At 37.5% G+C, this 17,417-nt stretch overlaps 2 protein-coding genes across 2 annotated transcripts; both read left to right on the top strand.

The window, feature by feature from the left end:
• Positions 1-204: 204 nt before the first annotated feature.
• Positions 205-6,915, top strand: SCC3 (sister-chromatid cohesion protein 3). Its single transcript, XM_087331332.1, has 22 exons — positions 205-355; positions 1,280-1,382; positions 1,456-1,672; positions 1,746-1,858; positions 1,951-2,043; positions 2,124-2,287; positions 2,370-2,606; positions 2,699-2,843; positions 2,909-3,087; positions 3,175-3,314; positions 3,400-3,521; positions 3,622-3,795; positions 3,881-4,042; positions 4,129-4,329; positions 4,401-4,538; positions 4,615-4,815; positions 4,892-5,036; positions 5,120-5,232; positions 5,328-5,471; positions 5,812-6,077; positions 6,151-6,281; positions 6,365-6,915. Exons 1-22 carry the CDS (start codon positions 303-305, stop codon positions 6,682-6,684), a joined length of 3,561 nt encoding a protein of 1,186 aa, XP_087187458.1. The 5' UTR covers positions 205-302; the 3' UTR covers positions 6,685-6,915.
• Positions 6,916-11,824: 4,909 nt separating this feature from the next.
• LOC147854235 (silicon efflux transporter LSI2-like) lies at positions 11,825-14,672 on the top strand. Its single transcript, XM_087331112.1, has 3 exons — positions 11,825-13,406; positions 13,619-13,808; positions 14,101-14,672. Exons 1-3 carry the CDS (start codon positions 12,273-12,275, stop codon positions 14,361-14,363), a joined length of 1,587 nt encoding a protein of 528 aa, XP_087187238.1. The 5' UTR covers positions 11,825-12,272; the 3' UTR covers positions 14,364-14,672.
• Positions 14,673-17,417: the final 2,745 nt, after the last annotated feature.

Raw genomic sequence — 17,417 nt, 5'->3', positions numbered from 1 at the left:
GGACTTATGTGTTAGCATGTTGGGGCCCACCCACAAGGATGCACGCACCTACTAAGGTTATGATATCCTTAACCCAGGTCAGGTTAACCCCAACCCTGGTCAGGTTAACCTTAACCCAGGCCCGGTTAACTCTAACCCTGGTCAGGTTAACCCTAACCCTGGTCAGGTTGGCACTGTGCACAGACGCACAGCAGGCCCTTTTCTTTTGCTTGGATTAGGACGGCTTTCACCTTCCCGCGCAATTGAGCAACGCAAAAAAGCAAATGCAACAGCAAATCTGCAGCAGACAGTGAAGCGAAGAGATGGAGACTTCAGAAAGGAAATATCATCGTAGATCTTCCGCAGCTGATGAAAGGTATTCTCGGCATGTTTCTCTTTTGCTTTGCTCTTACCATTTTTTCCCTTTATAACATTATCTGGCTTTGTGAACGGCAAATATCGTCTCTTTAGACGGAATCTGTTGATCGTTGCTACAGATCCGGTTCTTAGGATTTCATTTTCCGTTTCTTTCGGGTTTGCATTTTTGAGTTTCCGAGAATTTCCCGTTGATCCTCTATGGAAGATCTTTGTGGGTTTGAAAAGCTCCATAAAGGTCAATAGGAGAGGATTGCATAAACATTTTTCCACATCAGAAGGAAGAATTATGTAAGAGACATCGTGTGTGATAGCTATAGCTTGGTTAGGAACATGCCAGTTGTCCGAATTCAGAAATTTAGCATATGTTTTGCAATTGATTTGATACGTTGTAATATATAGAAGGAGAGGCAAGTATCTTCAGTGATTTAGCATAACAAACCAGAAATTTGAGGAAATTCATAAGATTCAGCATGCTGAACGGACTGAAATTAAGAGATCAAATATTAATCCTCAAGAAACAAAAGAACACATTATTGTCATTGGTTAATGAACCAAAAACGAAGCCAAATACATGAAGGTAATATATAGATAGTGCCAAAGCACGAGTGAGGGATGGAAATCCTCGCTTTTGCTTCTCATTGTCATTATCATCAATAAACTTCCCACCCGCAAATATCACAATTTTCTTACATGAATAACTGTGCAAGATATACCATTAGAATTAAGGAGGGATGGAATAATGCCAGATATCCTAAACTCAAAGTTGTAAGAAAATGCTTTTGTTAGTAAATCTTGATACCAAGCACATTTATTTTGATGCTATACAGTGGATTGGATCCAGATATCCTAAACTAAAAGTTGTAAGGAAATGCTTTCGTTTGTAAATCTTGATACGAAGCACATTTATTTTGATGCTATACAGTGGATTGGATAAGGATGAAACTGAGACTGAGGATAAAGGTAGGGATGAGGGTGGAAGATCTCTCCGGAAAAGAGCCCCAGCAAATTATTCAGTACACCGACAAGTACGTCTAGAAAAATAGTTTATTCTTTTTCTTTTTTGTGTTTATTGCTAAAGAATATCATCAATATTTTCAGAAAAGAACCAGAACCAGTTTGTCACAACCTGAACATAATGAGGAAGCCATGGGCAGGGATACTCCAGCAAGTACACATGATGAGGCAGTGAGGCCAGATGCAACACCAAGTCCAGAAAGTGTTGCAAAATCTAAGCCCAAAGGAACTAGTACCAAACGGAAGCGAAAAACTACTCCATCTGAAGGTCCAAGCTCAGGAACTGAACATAGTATTGCAGGTTTGTTTTGAGTAAATGTTACCATGCTGCAGTATTTGTTTGGAATCGTTTTCCTCACTCTAGCTAGTGTCAGAAATAATCAAACATCATCCAAAGCTAGTCCATCGGGCTGCCAAAGCTTGGGTAGAAAGTTATGAGAATGACCAGAATTCTGCATTGGTTGAACTCTTAAACAGCCTTTTCGAGGTTAGCTTTGTGTTACTGTCTCTACATTTCGCAGTCACCATTTACAAGTTTATTTTTTGCACCAGTAATTAACAATCCTGGAATGAATGCAGGTGTGTGGTGTGGATTATGAAATGGATGACACACCTCTTAACGAGGTTGATGTGGATGATGTGGTGGTTAAGCTAGTAAATCGCGCTGAAGAGGTACTTGCTTAGTTAAAGTATGTGTAGTAATTAAGCCTATTTACAAACTGAACCTCATATGTTTCTTCATTTTATGCTAGGGATTTTTGGAAGACTTCTTTGGGTCAAAGCAGAGAGAATTACGCAATTTTAAGGAGAATCTCTCGGTGTTTTGGGATAACATTGTACTAGAATGCCAGAGTGGACCGCTATTTGATGGCGTTCTGCTTGAAAAGTGCATGGACTATGTGATTGCAATATCTTGGTAGTAACCGTTTTATTTTGGACTTCTAAAAATATGCTTGCTTCCTTCTACTCACCCTAATTTATGCCTATTTTTCTATTAGTACTCCGCCAAGGGTATTCCGACAAGTTACTACTACTGTTGGGCTTCAGATGGTTTCATCACTTGTTACAGTGTCTAAGACACTAGGTCAATCCAGGGAAACTGCTCAACGTCAGTTAAATGCAGAGAAAAGGAAAAGAAAGGATGGTCCTCGATTGGAGTCACTGAACAAAGCTTTGTCAGAAACACACGAGAAAATAACAACGGCAGAGGAAATGATGCGCAAAATCTTTACAGGGTTGGCCTTTTCTGGCTGTTTGATAAATAAATACAAATCACTTGTGAACTTGGTATGCTTATCTATGTGAATTTCATTAATTTGGCTTGCAGGCTTTTTATGCATAGATATCGTGATGTAGACCCTGAAATTCGAATGGCATGCATTCGGGCCATTGGTTCTTGGATTGTTTCCTATCCATCTCTCTTTCTACAGGATTTATATCTGAAATATATTGGCTGGACACTGAATGATAAGGTTTGGCATAAAATTGGTACTTCTATACAGTTTTTCGTTTTCTCTTGATGTCTTTCATTGTGCAGAATCCAGCTGTTAGGAAAACATCTATCATGGCCCTTCAGAAGCTGTATGAAGTAGATGACAATGTTCCATCTCTAGGTTTGTTCACTGAGAGGTTCTGCAGCCGCATGATTGAGCTGGCAGACGATATTGATATTTCTGTTGCCGTTACTGCGATCAGTTTACTCAAACATTTGCTAAGGTATGATTATCATGATATATATACGCGAATGCTGATTCTGTAAGTATTTTGGCAATTAAAACAGTTAAGGGTTGTTTTGTATTTTAGACATCAGTTGCTTGGAGATGAGGACCTTGCTCCACTCTATGATCTTCTGATAGATGAGTCTCCTCTTATCAGACATGCTGTCGGCGATCTGGTTTATGATCATCTTATAGCTCAGAAGTTTAGCAGCACACAATTGACTGGTATTCTGCACATGAAAGGAAGTTCTATTTTATGGACATTGTCTCAGTTAATGTTGTTAACTGGACTTTTTTTCACTTGGATCAGAGAGTGAAGGTTCTGAAGTGCAGCTTAGTAGGCTTCTGCAGATTCTGAGGGAATTCTCATCAGAACCAATACTGAGTGATTATGTTATTGATGCTGTCTGGCAAGAAATGAATGCTATTAAGGTAGTTACAATGTCTTATCCATTCAGTGTTACAGCTAGCTACATGCACATGCATTATAACTGTTTAGTTGGTTTACTGGAATAATCTCTATTTTTGCCAGGATTGGAAGAGCATGATATCCATGTTACTCGATGAGAAACCGAAGTTGGAGCTGACAGATGAAGATTCCACTCATTTGATTAGAGTTTTATGCGCTTCTACCAAGAAAGCCGTGGGGGGTAAAATAGTTCCTTCTGCTGATTCTCGAAAAGCTACTCTCAGCAAGGCGCAGAAAGTATAGGGTTATGTATGAATAATCACCATTGGTCATGTTGTTCTTTTTATGCTGCCTAATTGTTTGCATGACTTGTTTTATGCAGGAAAGTTTAGATAATAATAGAAAAGACATAACTGCCGCATTGATGAAGACGCTTCCAAAATTACTAAGAAAATATCTCGCTGATAAAGCTAAAGTACCATACATACTAGAATTGATCATGAGCATGAACTTAGAAGACTACAACCTGAAGCATCAGGAACAAGTAAAAGCTCTAGAGTAACATCCATCGTTTGTTTTTGTCAGATTTTGGGTCTCTGATCTGATGCTGTTCCTTTTTCTTAACCTTAGGCTTTCAATCAAATATTACAACTATTGAAGGAATCATTCTTTAAGCATGGAGAAGAGAACATTCTAAAGGCTTGTGTGAAAGCTTTGGCCTTTTGTTGGAGTGAAAGTCAAGCGGAGCTTCAAGATGCAGCTCAACAAACCATGAAATTGATGGAAGATGAACTCATAGTCAAGCTTCGAACAGCCATTAATCAAGCAGGGGTAATCTTATCACATATAAACTTTGTATACCATGCCCAAAGTTCAAAGCGATCATTTAATTTTGTTTCCAGGTAGGGGATGATGATTATTCCTTGATAGTTAACCTGAGAAGACTTCATCAGCTGCAGTTAAATAAAGCAGTAATAAGTGAGAGCATTTTTGCGGATCAAGTGGAACTTCTAGAGAATTACAACAACATTGACGATGAGGTAGGTGGTAATATTCTAATGGATGGCAAAAGATTATCATGCGCGTCCGGATATTCTCATAAGGGATATGGTGCAGGTTATACAACTAGCTCTGCTCAACATGTTTCTACATGTTATCTGGTGCTTAAAGTCATTAGGTTTCGATGATCCAGATAAAGCTGGAATTTCTTCGTTGAAATCAAAACGGGATATCCTTGTAAAACAGTTAGATGCGTTTGCAGAGAGTACCCTTTCAAGTTATAAACATGGCAATACAAGGAGCCGTTTGGGCTGTACGGTATGTCAGGAGATTGAGAACTGTGTATATGCATGTATTTTGCACTTCCTAATAATCTGATGTCATGGGATATCAGGTATGTGTGATTATGGCAGATCTTTGGACATTTTTCAGTGAGGTAAAGCTTTCAGCAACCAAATTACAGTCTCTAGGTTTCCTACCTTCAGTTGAAACACTGAAAACATTTTGGAAACTATGTGAATATAGACTAATGGCTGCAGGTAATTTAAATTCCATTTTCCTATTATGAGTTGTTTTATCAACACAATTCAGTTGGAGATAATCAACATGGCGATTTCCACAGATGATGATGATGAAGAGGAGGATGTCACTGATGAACATATAGACTATCTGAATCAGAAAGATGTTATTGTGTCTGCTGCAGCCAAATTAGTTGCACATGAGATAGTTGGCAAAGTATGAGCCTCCTAAACTCCACTTCTGCTTAACTGATCTGTTTTTTGCTGATTCTAATCCATGGATTGGTTCTGGATATTGTTTGGGTTTTGTAGGAGTTTATGGGGCCAGAGATTGTCTCTCATTTTGTAATGCATGGAAAAAATGTTGCAGAGACCGTGAAACATATGTTATTGCTTTTGAAGAAGACCATGAAGGAACAAGAGCTTTCAAATTTGTATCTGGAGGCTATTAAGAGGGTTAGCATCGTTCAGTCGATAAAAAGCTAATTTGCTAGCATTTTGTCTTGGAAATTGCTTCTATAGAGTCATGATGAATGGGGCTTAGCTAAGTCAATGCCTTGTTATGCATGCTCAATAGCAATGAATCCTCAGCAAAAAGGAACTCTGAAATTCTTTATTTTCTTCAAATTGTAACTGTTTTCAAATGCATGAAGCCATCTCTGTGGTCAAGGAAGAGTATGCACATGCTACTCTTTCCATCTTAGAACATTTCCCATTGTGTTCTCAAGATAATTTATTCTATGTGTTAGCTTAACTTGCTAAAGCAAATGCATTATTCAAGGATTGTCAACTGCAGGCTTATGAGAGGCATATGCGGGAAATTCAAAAGGGCGATGATGACTGGTCAACCAGTAGATCTTTCTTGGTTTGTAAAGAGCTTGCCAGCAAACTTTCAGCATCATTTTCTGGTGTTGCACGAGACCTTCACAAATCGAGTATCATGTATATTGTCAAGGGTGGTATTGAGCATGCTTTCCATGACGCTCCCAAGCAATTACCCTTCCTTGAAGGCGGTGTTCTTCAATTTGCACTGAAACTACCACCTTTAGAAGCACATGAAATGTAAGTAAAGCAACAACATCATATTGGTTGCATTTCTAATTTTCTATTAATATTACCAATGCTATGCATTCAGCCTTACAATGGTTCAGAAGAAAGTTGAAGGTGTTAATACTGATGAAGATCCAAGTAGTTGGCGACCGTATATCACATTTGTAGACTGTTTGACGGAAAAGGCTTCTAAAGCTACTGTTACTGCCACGGATGGTAGGATGTTATAAGAATGGTGTTATTATTGACCTAAAGTTTTTTGTGCTTACTTTGAAGATTGTCTATCTACTCCTTCTTAGGTGAAGAAGTGACTGGGGCAAGACAATCATCACGTGGTAGAAAGACCCAGGACATACAAGGAAAAAGATTGTTTGAAGGCCATGATGTTAGTGAAGATGATCACGAGGGACAAGATGATGAAGACGATGATACTCCACTTTATACTATCAGGCGTGCAATGAAGGCTAATCGTGCCAGTGGGGTAGTCACAAGAGCTCACAACATGGGCAGCACTTCCAAAGCAGCTGAGCGAGAAAATAATGGTGGGACATTTTCAGATACCCCTATTTATAATAACTCATTATTCGGTACCGCTACAGAAGAACAGTTACCAATATGATGAATGAAATCCGGCCTCTATGTTTAATCGCAAAAAGTTTCACTTGTTTATAGAACCAGCTTGTATAATCTTGAAATTTTCTACATGTTGTGTATAAATCTATCTCATTATGTAGCTGTAACGGCTTTGGTTTTTGCTCAGGGACCAAAGTTAAAGTGCGATTCATGTTGGACTTTTAAGAGGTCATGATTCATGAATGGAAAACAAAAAATAAGTCATTTTGCTTTGTCATTTGTTTGAGTGTGGCCAAATGTTGTTGCAAAGTACAAAAATTCTATTTTAAAATTGACCAAAACTAGTTCTAATTGCTGGCCCATCTTTATAATTTGTTACGGGTATAACCCTAGGTACCAATTCTAAACGCCAAAGTAATGGTTTAAGAGTAGGGTAAATGGGAAACAGGTTATTGAGGACTTGTGAAATGTGGGAGTATAATAGTGGGAGTTCAAGGAAAAGGAACTAGCTGCCCTATTCATTATGGCATCTCTTAGACTTTGAGACACTTATTGGTAACAAAGTTATCAATATAAGGATTTGCGTTGACCTCTCAATATAAGGGATGCTTTATAGCTTTGAAAACTACGTACTACAAATATATTGGAGGTGTAGTGTCGAAGGTGGTATATAGCTGTGAAACAGCAAATACATGCCCCATATTTGGCCACATTTATAGAGCTTTTGCATCATAGGTGAAAATATACATTAATATTAATGGGCATCATTCATATTCATTTGGAGAGCAAAGTATACGGTTCAAATTATAAGGGCTGGTTAAAAATTTCAACAATTTAATTCACTAAAGTAAACATGCATTGACACACAAATGGTTTGTGATGTAGAGTTGAAATATGATGTATTATTCTAGAATCTAGAGCATGTTGCAATGATTATCATTACTTAATTGACCTCAAATTATAAGGGCTGGTTAAAATTTTCAACATTTTAATTCAGTAAAGTTAACATGCATTCACACATGAATTGTTTGTGATGTAGAGTTCAAATATGATGTGTATACGAGTTTGATAATTGGGGATTTGTTATCGTTGAAGTTTTGGTGTGTTGAGTGCACTTGTTATTGGGTGGAATTCTCTTACACCGAGGTTGTGTTGGAGGATTCAAGCTAGAAATCTACCTTATTGGAGGCAAGTGTGGTAAGAATGCGTGCTGACAATCCTAAAGCATATTAATAAAGTGCTAACCACTTCGATGAACTTTACATGAAACTCTTTAACTTTCAACACTAACTAATGAAACTAGACTCAAATGGTTCCACTTCACATAAACACTTTAATTATCTAAAGTAATCATAATACTTTCATTAATCATTCCCATGCTACATGCAAGTCAAGGCTAAATATATTAGATGGAAACTTAAGTAATTAAGCACTTGCCTAAGTATTAGGATTAGGAGATAAGAGAGATAATAGCTCTAGCATAAGTTGAGAATGTGAAAAACTAGGAAAATGTTTAATATTGCATTTTGTACATTTAAGTTCTTGTCTTTGTTCCCTTTGACATTGTGATGACATAAATCTAACCGCAATGTGTGCCACAATCACCTCTCGTCAGAGCGTTGTATGACCAACCTCAATAAATATATTCAAACATGGTTGAAAACATGCACCTTAATTAAATAACGGGTGTAACATTATGAGATTATGTTGGGTATATCAAATTTAAATATGTAAGTAACTTTCTCACTTAAGATGCGTGGCATAAATCACTTGGTTAGATATTGCATGGTTTCTCACCCAAATTCAAGCATATGGCATTTAGGTACAACGAACACCATGGTATTCATTCATGACCGTGATCTTATTTGGCCTTTCACCATAAAAGCATATGTATGCTTTGAAATATTGCCTTTAATGGAAACCTTGAATGCTAAATTTTGATTAGTAATGTTTGGATTTAAATTAGCAAGTCTCTTTTTCCAAAGAAGAATATACTCCATTAGTTAAAATGACATACAATACACAATGTTAGACATTACCTCCTTCCATATGGGCTACATCACTTATTTATCTTACACTAAATAACCCACTTGTTTGTTCTCCATGTTTGTCGTGTCATTCACACCCTTCTATCATCTAATGGGAGAGGGGAACAACCATCTCGGTATTACGTACTGCCATTGTATATCCACTCCAATTTTTGTAGCCATCGGTGTAGTACACCATCGTTTTCTGAATTTCAGCCTCATTAAATCTGAAGCATCATCTGTTCAATCAATCCGTCATATTGGGCCCTCAATGTAGTTATTAACATGTGCCATATGAGCTTAATAGATTCTGCTGGAGGCCGTTTGTTTGCTGAAAATACCCTGGTATATCTTGCGGTCCAAATTTTCCATATGATAATGGGTGCTAGCAACATCCATAGATCTTCAATTAGCAAGTCTCTTTGTTGCCAAACGCATCAAGCTAAAAGAAATTTTAATTTTAACCTTATGGAAGATGCATATCTATAGTTTATAAGATATAAAAAGCCATATTTTTGGCTGATATGGTCGAACGATCTTTCATGGATATCAGACATGTTGATAACTGCACCAATTCAAGTGGTGATTATTTCTTTCAAGATGCAATGGCATGAAAAACACAATAGTGCCATAATGGTTTAAAAGGACATGCTAGTTGCAATTTATATTTTGGCATGTTACAATGAAGATCATTACAATAACATTTACTTGGGGCAATACTTTACAATGTCAAAATTTGTTACTGTGATGGAAATGAGCACATAACCATGGGAGGCTCCTGGCTTGCCCACAGTGTAATGTAGAGATAGTGTGAAAAAGTGTTTTTCCAAGTGCATGCTTCTAGAGATAGAAATTGGGAAAAGCCCAAACTATTGAGCTCATTAAGAATTTGGATGACAAAATAGACATTAAAGAGAACATCACCTTTTTTGAGGGAAAGGGATGAGTTTGTTAGTCTCACACTTCTCCACATCATCAACTTAAAATTGACTAGATGAATCTATGTTGAAGACACAACCTCTCTAGATGAACATTATTTGATCCCCCCCCAAAAGAAAAGGTATGGTGTTTGATATCGCTACTTATATCAAAGTTTTGTAATTATAAAGAGAAGTAGAGGTGTGGATGGTTCTATAAAGTTAAATAAGGCAACGAGGTATGCATGTGGATGACATGGCAATTCCAGACACTTGATAGCCTATAAGTTGATAGAAAGGTAAAAGGGAAAATATAGTCTAGGTGGCTTATATAACCTTTTAGTTTTTTTGTTTGGCCAATGGGTAAAGGTTGACATAATGAGGTAACAAATATTCACCAACCCAATTGTGACATCCTAGTCTCCTTGATCTATGACCTCAATCTCCCATAGTGTGAATCTATAAAGAATATTCCCTTGTCCCCTTCACACTAAATGCTATGATATCATTGCACATGCCTCTATAAGTTACTTGATGCACAAACACAACGTTTGAGTTTCAAAATGTTCATTTTGCTCTACATAAATGTGTTCAAGTCTCCTCTTGTTATGTAGGTGAGGGTAGGTCACTAATATTTACATACATGAAGGGTATGTTCACTAATGTTAAAAAGGGGACTAATGTGATCGGATAAACAGAATAATAGGTGCACGGACTATCATGATTTGGACAACCAATGAATGGAGAGGCATTTAAAAATGCATATCTATTCAAGGGGCCTAGGAATAGGTATGGGACGTCGGTGCCAGGTGGTAGGTTGGCTATGTCTAGATCATAGCTTGAGGGTGGTCGGGTGGAACAGGTTCTTCTATCCAATCTATTTTCCTTCTTTTACTTATATTTTGGTCTATTGATTAGTAATAGACTCTTAACACCTCCTATTTCTCTCAAGACTCAAAGAACCTTATGTGTATATGAAGATGCAAGAGCCATTTAGGCCAATAATGACATGATTTTAATTCTAGTTAAAATCAATGTGCTTTGGTTTGTTTACACGGAACGAAGCTTGTTAGATGATGTGATAAAGTGTATACAATATGATAATGATTAAGTATTGCTAGAGAGCATGAAACCACACTATATGTGCCACCATACAACTCTCATAATTATCAGGGGGGAAAGGCTGATATATAACAAACTAGGAGAGATTGGATCCAAATCCTGAATCATCGACCCAAGACAATAATCCAATGATCCATATTTCTAGTTTTAAAAGACACAAATTTCACACCAAATCAAGGTTAGATACCCTTTTCTTGTGAAATAACATTAAACGCGACGTTACGCCTATTTTTCTGAGAAATCCCATTATTTAAGCACAAATTTACTAAAAGTTCCCACATTGTTGATGAGTGGATTCACAAGGGGTTTAAGAGCATGATTCTCACATTGCATATTAGAGACACGTGAAGATTTAGAAATTTTACGACAATGATTTTAAAGTTGAATGACATCAACAGCTTTTCAGTCAACAAAACATGATACGACAAACAAGTGGGGGGTATGTACATTGATCAATAGCAAGAGTAACTAGAGTTGCCAACTTGAGCTACACCCTAGTGACAATTACATAATAGCATCATGAAAGAAGAGTAGTGAGCCCATGATGCCTTAAGCAAAATATTTGTAAATTAGATAAAAAAGAAGAAGGCAATAAAATAGAAAGCATTGCAATCTTTACTCCCAAATAGGATGTGTCAGATGTGTTGTCGGTTGTCTAAATTCTCAAATGTCCATGAGAATGCAACACTTCTGGAGATTTGAGCATGTTTTCATTGAATGAACATGGTACACTTACTGTTATTGACATGACAAAGCATTACCCTTTGGCCTATTAAATGCAAGTGGGGAAGTGGTCATGATTCGAACATTGTAAGTCCACAAACAATGTATTGTGAAGGCAATTAAAGTTTACCATTAGGTGTGAGATCAAAGTCACACTCTTGTTCTTTTTTTATGAAAGAAGAGCTACTCTTTACTTGTTCACACCAATATTCAATTATGAGAGAGCCACCGGAACACAAAAACACTCCTTGGTTGGGTCTTTTCCTAACAAAACAACGTTAGTTAACTAATGATAAGATTCAATCCATCCTCATTCCTCCAACGATTCATCTTCTTAAGTGTGTTTCGAGTTAAATAGGGCAATGATATTGCAAGCCATAGTCTCTCATATATCATTCAAGCAATGTGGCCAGGACCACCCCTAGGAAGCAAATATAGAAAAGCTAGTGAAAGGCCCTCTGATCTAATGATTGACGTGGCTCCCAGAGATAACATAGTAGATGGGCATTGATTTTTATGGGTAATGAGAGAGATTTTTGTTGATGAGATCATTTTGAGGATGAGTGGTGTACATGACCAATTTTGGCCAAAACTAGAGACTTAAAAAACAAGTGCGCTCTCTCTCTCTCTCTCTCTCTCTCTCTCTCTCTCTCTCTTGTGGCTAACAAAACCTATATAAATTTCTCTAGAAAAGGATGAACCTTCCAATGTACACAGTACCAATGACCAACATCATCATTCTTAATCCCAATCCAATCTCATTCAAATGTAACATCCAATCTCACTTAATATCCAACTCTTTTTCTTAAATTTACTCCCACTGGCCACTCCACTATTAATCAAACATGGTTCTAGCATCTCTCCGAGTGGTGGTATTCGGGAGCCTATCGTTCGTGCTTTTCTGGGTCCTCGCCGTGTTCCCATCCTTCAAGGCCCTACCATTAGGAAGAACTGCGGGTGCGGTTGCGGGAGCCGTCCTCACCGTGGTACTAGGTGTGGAAACACCCACGGAAGCTTACGACGCGATCGACTTATCGATCCTAGGGCTCCTCTTCGGCACAATGGTGGTGAGTGTGTACATGCAACAAGCCGACATGTTTAAGTACCTAGGCTATCTTCTCTCGTGGAGGAGCCGCGGGGCACGCGATCTTTTGTGCCGCACATGTTTACTAGGGGCGGTGGCGGGTGCCCTCTTCACCAATGACACTTGTTGCCTTGTCCTCACAAGCTTCATCCTTAAGCTTTGCAATCGCGAGAAGTTGCCCCCATTGCCATTCCTCATTGCTCTCGCCACAAGTGCCAACATTGGGTCGGCCGGGACCCCGATCGGGAACCCGCAAAACCTCGTGATTGCGGCTCGTAGCAACATCTCATTCTCCAAGTTTGTCCTCGGTATGCTCCCTTCCGTGGCGGTCGGTATCACACTCAACACCATAATGTTGCTCCTTTTCTATCGGAAACAGCTCTCCCCTCGAGATCATGTCAATTTGAACTCGAGCTGGTTAGGTCTTGGCCTCAACGGATCCGTCGGTCTCAGCCCAAGATCGGTTTATGGCGGGAATGCAACTAAGAATGCCACACCTTGGACACCTTTCCAATCTTCCGAGGATCTAGACATCCCACATGATCTCTTACATGTGCTGAGGTCTTCGAAAAGAGAGGTAGCTCGTGGATCCGCACCCGAAGTTGTGCTTAGCCTCGACACGTCACCACTACTAACACCGAAATCGGATGTGCCACAAGAGCCTTCCTCCATTGATCATGGCCTTGGGCAAACACTACTAATCCCGGGGACAAGTGCTACTACCGAGGCGCGCCGCGATTGTAAGAGGATAGTTTGGAAGTTTTGTGTTTACTTCGTCGCATGTGCAATGCTCGCCGCATTTCTATTGGGATATGATCTTTCATGGACATCACTTACAGCTGCAATTTGCTTGATGGCAATTGATTTTTGTGATGCTGGACCCAACCTAGACAAGGTACAGTACATGGCCATAAATTCATGTTGTGGTAGTCATTACTTACAGAGTTTCCCATTGGAAGCCTTGTAAAACACAAGGGTCATTTACCAATCAAGTATGATATGATGTTGGAAATTACATCCATGTAAAGCCACCATGTTGTTCTTTTGTAAAAAATGTTCAAACATGACCAATTCATTGATTTTATTGACCCTTGTTATTGACTCTAGGTATCATACACACTTTTGGTATTTTTCACGGGCATGTTCATTACAATCGATGGGTTCAACTCCACGGGCATCCCGGGTACCATTTGGGACATTATGGAACCACATGCACGAATCCATGATACAAGTGGAATCATAATTCTCACGCTCGTTGTCATACTTTTGTCCAACGTTGCTTCAAACGTGCCAACCGGTAAGTCAATTAAAAATTTAGTATGCATTTCATTTGTTGCACGAGATGCCATCAAGTTTGGGCTTCGTCTTGCCTTGTGTTTTCAAGGCTCCCAATGGCACGAAATGTTTAGAAAAATGACCTTCATCCTTGGTGAAAATTTATATTTTGGAGAACAAGTTTAACAAGAACATGTCATACTATTGTGACCAAAACATCCAACCACGGCTAGCATAATCATATTCTACTTTTGCAAGACCATGTGCAATCAAAACTAGAAAAATATATATTGATCATGTGATTAGTATTGCAGTGCTACTCTTGGGAACACGAGTTGCGGCATCGGCTCTTGAAAGTAATGCAAGTGTCACAAGGGCTTGGTTGTTTCTAGCATGGGCGAGCACTATTGGAGGTAACTTTACTTTAGTTGGCTCTGCGGCAAATCTCATTGTTAGTGAGCAAGCAATGAAGGCACAACCATATGGATATGATATCACATTCTTCTCACACCTCAAATATGGGCTACCATCAACTTTGATTGTAGCTGCAATCGGCCTTCCTTTCATTCGGGGATGAAGCTCTCTTACACATTGTTGTGCATTCCTAATGTCTATAATGAGACTCGAGGCACACATAAGTAAGGCAACATCAACAAACACAAATTCTTTGCTTGCTCCACTATTTTAACTCACAATAAGGATTTTATCAACATATGCAACACAATTAAGTTTGATGTGTTTGAATGCTTTATCAAGCATCTAGAAAGTGGGGGAAATGGAAACATCATAAGCATGTCTTTAGAATTTACTAACGCATGTTTTTCTATGTACATAAGAATTTTGATATTATTTTATTGAAAAATTGAGTTAAAGCCACTTCCTCTTATCCAATAGTAATGAGATACTCTAATTATGTACGTGACACACAATGACTAGTAAGCGATTGACAATTCTAGCTAGTTATACCTTGTGTTTATATACATATGTCAACTTTTGATTACCAAGGAAGGTACTTTATTTGTTCTCATTAATTTCATACCAAGGATAACTTTGATTAATTTCTTGATGCAAACACATGTTATTGTATCTTAAAATCTAAGAATGTTCAAAATGTTGGGTGTCGATATTGGTGATGTCTATGTTACTTTATCCTCGTACTTACTTAAAACTGAACTAAGGACATTAAATTCATCTCTACACATTTACTTTCATTTATTTCACTCATCCCATTAGCAAGAATAAAATGAGAGGAAAAACAAAGCTCATTTCTGGTTCCATCACAAGTAATGCTAACTCCCAAGTAGAATTTGCTTGTACCTAATACATATAAGGTTGGAACTCACACAATGGAATGATTTTCTCAATCATGTTTTGCTAACTAACCAATTAAAAAACTTATTAAAAACAAGTCAAGTCAAGAATCCTTATAGGATTGCTATAGACATTCGTGGATAGGTGAATATGAATGATATTGTACGAAAAGAGGGAGGAAACTCAAATCATGTATCCCACTCAATCTAAGGAAGGTGCAACGCAGGGGCAATGTTGTGTTTATTTTGCTTACACATGTGTGTGCGAAAATCCATATTTGATAATGGCATGAAAGTACTAGAAAAGGAGGAAAAGCCAAATTCTATTAAAGAAATAACAAATCATATGTCCCATCCATTTAATCGTAGAGCCCCCGAGGCAACGTCATAACATCCCACGTTTATTTCACTCACATGTATATGCCAATAAATGCTTCACCACAATGAATGTAGCACGACCCCAATGAATGCCAACAAAAGAAGTGCCACGTCGCCAATAGATGGTAAAAAACAAAGATCGCACCACGTCGTCACACTGGATTTTAGATATTGTTAGTACTATAAAGTTATAAAAGGGACAAGAAGTGGTCCATACCATGCTTAATTATTTGAGAAAATAATAAAGCATGCCTAGCTCAATTGTACCCAAGATTGCTTGACATCCTCATCCAAATATCAAATTTAATATCATGCTAAGCACATACTTAAACCTCAACTAATTGCACGATTAAGAACAATTAAGGTTAGTTGCAAAGATTAGGAAATTTGTTCTACTAATTACAAGATGTACTAACTAATTACTAATTTAAACTCACCAACAAAATTTCCCTTATTGGTTTTATTAGAGTTTAAGTATGATCTTAATAGGAAGTGGGATATCCTAACTAAGAGAATTAGAAATGTTGATTAAAGGCTTCACGACCACATTAAGTTAATTGAGATTATGACCTTCATCTAAAAACCTATTGTTGCCTATTACGTAGATATATATAATTCGAAGGATTCTTACGGTATTAGGGGTTGGAATTCATGTTCTTTTTGGCTGAAAAACTGAATTTCCTCTAAATGTAATCCAAAACATGCTTTATTTCATGTTCTTTCTGGCTTTATTGTGATGATATCCAAAACTAGCTTTATTGTGATGATATCTCATAATGGGCCCGGTTTTGGCCCAAACCGAACAGAACCGTTAAGCCATGGTTTAAAGGTTTATAAGTTTCAAAATAATTAAATGGTTTGGTTTGGTTTTAATTATTAATAAATGGTTTGGTTTTAGTTCGGTTTGGTTTGGTTCGGTATGATTTAATTAATATTTTTTATTGATTTAATTCACTTAACTTAAATATTTATTTAATATAATGGCCTAATTAATGTTTATTTCTTTATTTAATTGGTTAAACATAAATGTTTATTTAATTTAGTGTATTTTTATTATTTTATTATTTTAATTAGTTTGACTTAAATGTGGTTAGGTTTAAACTTTTTATTAAATGGCTCGGTTTGGTTTGGTTCAGTGTGGTTTGATTTCAAGGCAAAGAAACCGAACCGGGCCCATTGATATCGAAGACTAGAGATGGTATTTTGTTTTTATTTCTTCCTGTTCTTTTGTCCTTTTATTTTCTTCCTTTTCCTTAATGCTTCTAAATTTTGATTCATGGGAATTGGGATGTAAGAGAAACAATTCTAGTGGACAAAAAAACAATTTATATAATACAATTGCTACCTGCGTAAACATCCATAATCTTTGAAAAGCAAATGCACATTAGCCCTTTAAAATATCACATCCGTTTCTTATTTGGCTCGATCAATGGTAGGAATGAATCCGACTATAAAAGTTACATCCTATGGCTAAACACCCCCACAAAAAGTGTTTTATGGGAATACCGGAAGAATCGGACATGACCGACACCTAGGTTTACACCCATAAAAAAGGACCATGACACATTATCCAGACCCCTCACCTAAGTCTTCTCTTGTCCTAGATAAATAGATATAAATCAAAGAAACAATACATCTAGAAATGTGGTTCATATGCTATTCAAACCCTGCCCTTGTAAGTTTTTTTTTTCTCCAGGGGGGAGGGGTGGGGGGTCTATTAAACCTTTTCTGTACATGCAAACTAACTAAAAGGGTGACAAAAAAAGCCAAGTTAATAATGATGGCCAAAGTTGTGATATAATAACCTAAATGGAATTATCAATTGCACAAAGGAATGACTTCAATCATTATATAAAAAAAGCATGTCCCACGTATAACATGTCAATGTTCTATAGTTCTCAATACTTTTCAAACACCCATATGATTTACTTCTCTTTATTGTT

Source organism: Azolla caroliniana, unplaced genomic scaffold (genome assembly GCF_043228905.1).
Source record: "Azolla caroliniana isolate FFs.n. ecotype wild unplaced genomic scaffold, voAzoCaro1.0.p SCAF_15, whole genome shotgun sequence".
NCBI lineage: Eukaryota > Viridiplantae > Streptophyta > Polypodiopsida > Salviniales > Salviniaceae > Azolla > Azolla caroliniana.
This window is presented reverse-complemented; position numbering and strand designations above follow the sequence as displayed.

Bases quoted from the DNA above. Each gene is read 5' to 3' on its own strand.
- SCC3 (XM_087331332.1), top strand. From the start codon at position 303: ATGGAGACTTCAGAAAGGAAATATCATCGTAGATCTTCCGCAGCTGAT. The intron at 3,088-3,174 runs GTATGATTATCA...TTTGTATTTTAG, and splicing joins TTACTCAAACATTTGCTAAG to ACATCAGTTGCTTGGAGATG. The intron at 4,043-4,128 runs GTAAAAGCTCTA...TCTTAACCTTAG, and splicing joins ACCTGAAGCATCAGGAACAA to GCTTTCAATCAAATATTACA.
- LOC147854235 (XM_087331112.1), top strand. From the start codon at position 12,273: ATGGTTCTAGCATCTCTCCGAGTGGTGGTATTCGGGAGCCTATCGTTC. The intron at 13,407-13,618 runs GTACAGTACATG...TATTGACTCTAG, and splicing joins CTGGACCCAACCTAGACAAG to GTATCATACACACTTTTGGT. The intron at 13,809-14,100 runs GTAAGTCAATTA...TTAGTATTGCAG, and splicing joins TGCTTCAAACGTGCCAACCG to TGCTACTCTTGGGAACACGA.